Source organism: Trichechus manatus, unplaced genomic scaffold, assembly GCF_000243295.1.
Source record: "Trichechus manatus latirostris isolate Lorelei unplaced genomic scaffold, TriManLat1.0 scaffold00176, whole genome shotgun sequence".
NCBI classification, from domain to species: domain Eukaryota; kingdom Metazoa; phylum Chordata; class Mammalia; order Sirenia; family Trichechidae; genus Trichechus; species Trichechus manatus.
Genome location: NW_004444112.1, coordinates 4,210,031 through 4,212,650, shown reverse-complemented (window position 1 = coordinate 4,212,650; position 2,620 = coordinate 4,210,031). Strand labels below are relative to the sequence as shown.

At 44.9% G+C, this 2,620-nt stretch overlaps 1 protein-coding gene across 1 annotated transcript in view; it reads left to right on the top strand.

The window, feature by feature from the left end:
* The window catches only part of LOC101350237 (zinc finger protein 773-like), an 8,294-nt gene extending 5,680 nt beyond the window's left edge, over positions 1 to 2,614 (top strand). Inside the window, 3 exon segments of the mRNA XM_023741274.1 lie at positions 1 to 256; positions 259 to 465; positions 468 to 2,614. Coding sequence (XP_023597042.1) covers positions 1 to 256; positions 259 to 465; positions 468 to 517 — 513 coding nt within the window. The 3' untranslated portion in view covers positions 518 to 2,614.
* Positions 2,615 to 2,620: the final 6 nt, after the last annotated feature.

The window sequence follows — 2,620 nt, the reverse complement described above, 5'->3', positions numbered from 1 at the left end:
CCTTATGAGTGTAGCGAATGTGGGAAATCCTTTAGTCAAAACTCTACCCTCATTCAACACCGAAAAATTCACACTGGAGAAAAGCCTTTTAAGTGCAATGAATGTGGAAGATTCTTTAGTGAAAATTCCAGCCTTGTTAAACATTGGAGAGTTCACACTGGAGCAAAGCCTTATGAGTGCAGCGAATGTGGCAAATTTTTTCGCCACAACTCGAGCCTTGCTAGACATCGGCGAATTCACACTGGAGAAATGCCTGTGGGTGCAGCGACTGTGGGAAATCCTTTAGTCAGCAATTCAACCTCGTGCAACACCAGAGAGTTCACAGTGGAGAAAAGTCTTTTGAGTGTAGCAAACGTGGGAAACCCTTTAGGCACAACTCCATGCTTATTGGGCACCAGAGGATTCACACTGGAGAAAGGGCTTAATGCAGCAAATGCGGGAAATTCTTTAGCCACACCTCCAGCCTCATCAACACTAGAGAGTTCACACTGGAGAAAGGCCTTATGAATGCAGCTAATGTGTGGAAATGGTTTATCAAATGGCCCCATCTGATTCAGCACCAACAAGTTTTCCACAGAGAATGGTCTAATGAATGTAGCAAATGTAGAAGAGCCTTGAACTAAAGGTCTTCTCTGATTCAGCAACTGAAACAGGCCTTAAGATCACTGTGAATGTGAGGAAAGGCTTTGGCCAAAGCATCACCTGTTTGGTACCAGAAAGTTCAGACTTGAGAAAGCCCCTAGGAGTGTAGGGAATTCACTGTCTTGTTCAATGTAACCTGATTTAGAACAGAGAAAAGCTCTGAGAGTAGTTTTTACTAGGGAGCCATCAATTGAACTTAACCCAAATATGCACACTAAGAAGATTTACAATGAATGTTAGGTGTGATGGAAGACTTCTGGAGCTGTACTGAATGTTATCACCTGCCCAAGGACTTTATCAGAGTATGTAATGGCCATCTCAACTCTCCAGCTGGTTGATCTCCACAGTGTGCATCATTTGCTAACTGTTATTGACTTGTTGGCAATTTGTGGTGGCAGAATCAACCAATTGGTGGTGGTGGAATTGCCGACAAGTCCATTCCTCTAAAAGAAAGAGGCAGCATTAGGGTTTTCTTTTTTTTTTTTTTTTAAATTCTTAAACCCATTTACATTTAGTGTTATTATTAGTATATATATAGTGTTAGTAAGATTTACGATTGCTGTCTTACTTTTTGTTTTCTATACATCTCATGTCATTTTGTTCCTTTATTCCTCTTTTTTTTGCATTAAGTGAATATTTTCTAATGTAGAGTTTTATTTCACTGTATTTTTTGAGTTATTTCCTTTAGTGGTTGCTTAAGGTTGCCGTTGTCAAAAGAAAAATCTGACCAATGAGTCACTTAGGCATATACCTGGGCCTCCAGGACAGAGTCCCTGCTTTCCTCTCTGAGGCCACGTCCCCACCACTTGCTTAGGTGGCTGCATCCTGGCTTTCCTCTCTCAGTCTTCTGAGGCCAAGTCCCGACTTTCCATCACAGAGGGCTGAATCTCTCAGAAGTCGCTAGGAAGTGCTAGACAAGCCCACTGGAACACGGGCCAACCAGCTAGGGGCTCTGACCCCAACCCAGTTGTTTCTCAACCTGGTTCTTGGCCCTGGGACGTTGGAGATTGGCAGGATTGGCTCTAGCACTCTGGGTGGGAACTCAGAACATTTTTTCCAAAGACACTTCCTGTTCTTGGGCCCCATGTGGGTCCCAGTCTGCTCTCAGGGAGACCTCCCTTGGTCATTTTCAATGTCCTAGTCTGTCCCGCTGGCAGAGTGGGTCCCCACGTGTGGGTCGAGCATACTTTGTGAACCCAGGACCCCAACGTGGAGCAGAGATGAGAGGCAGCCCCTCTCCTGCACGCCTGTCGGGACAACATCAGAGACCAGCCGAGAGGGCAGGATTCTGTCAAGACAATGTGGCCCTCGTGCTGGACTCCATGGCAGGCCACACAGCTAAACCCTCCTCAACTTGTGCAACCCAAATGGATCAAGATCCTGAGGTGGTGGTGTACCCCTGGCACCCTGGACTCCACCCCAACACTTCATGACCCTGGTTATAGGGTCGGGAAAATTGCTGGGAGGCAGAACAAGCAGGCGAAGAGCCCCAGAGACTTGGTCTTAGAGGAGGGGCCCTGCAAAGATGGAGGGCCATAGGCAGCCCCAAGCTGGGCACTGCCAGCCAGCCATGGTGCATGCACACAAGGAACTGAATGCAGCTTCTAAAAGAAGGAGGCATCATTGGGTTTTACCAGGTGTCGAGATAAGGTGGTATCAGGTGTAAGATGAGGAAGAAGCATTAGGTTGTCTGAGATTAAGTGAAGGAAGCACACTTCAGATCCATCTACAAAGTATGACTTGACTTGAAATAGAAAAAACAGAGTGTTTAGGAATCTATTTGAACACACAGACACACAGCGGAGCACACATGTAAACACAGTCCAGGAAGCACAATACTACACTATAAACTTTTTTTCTCCAGGGGGTAGGATTATCAGAGACTTTTTTCACTTTCTATTTTATAAATGTATATAGTGTAGTATTTCCTTAATAAATAATAGAAAACGACACTCAACATTAATTTTTTAAAAAAGAA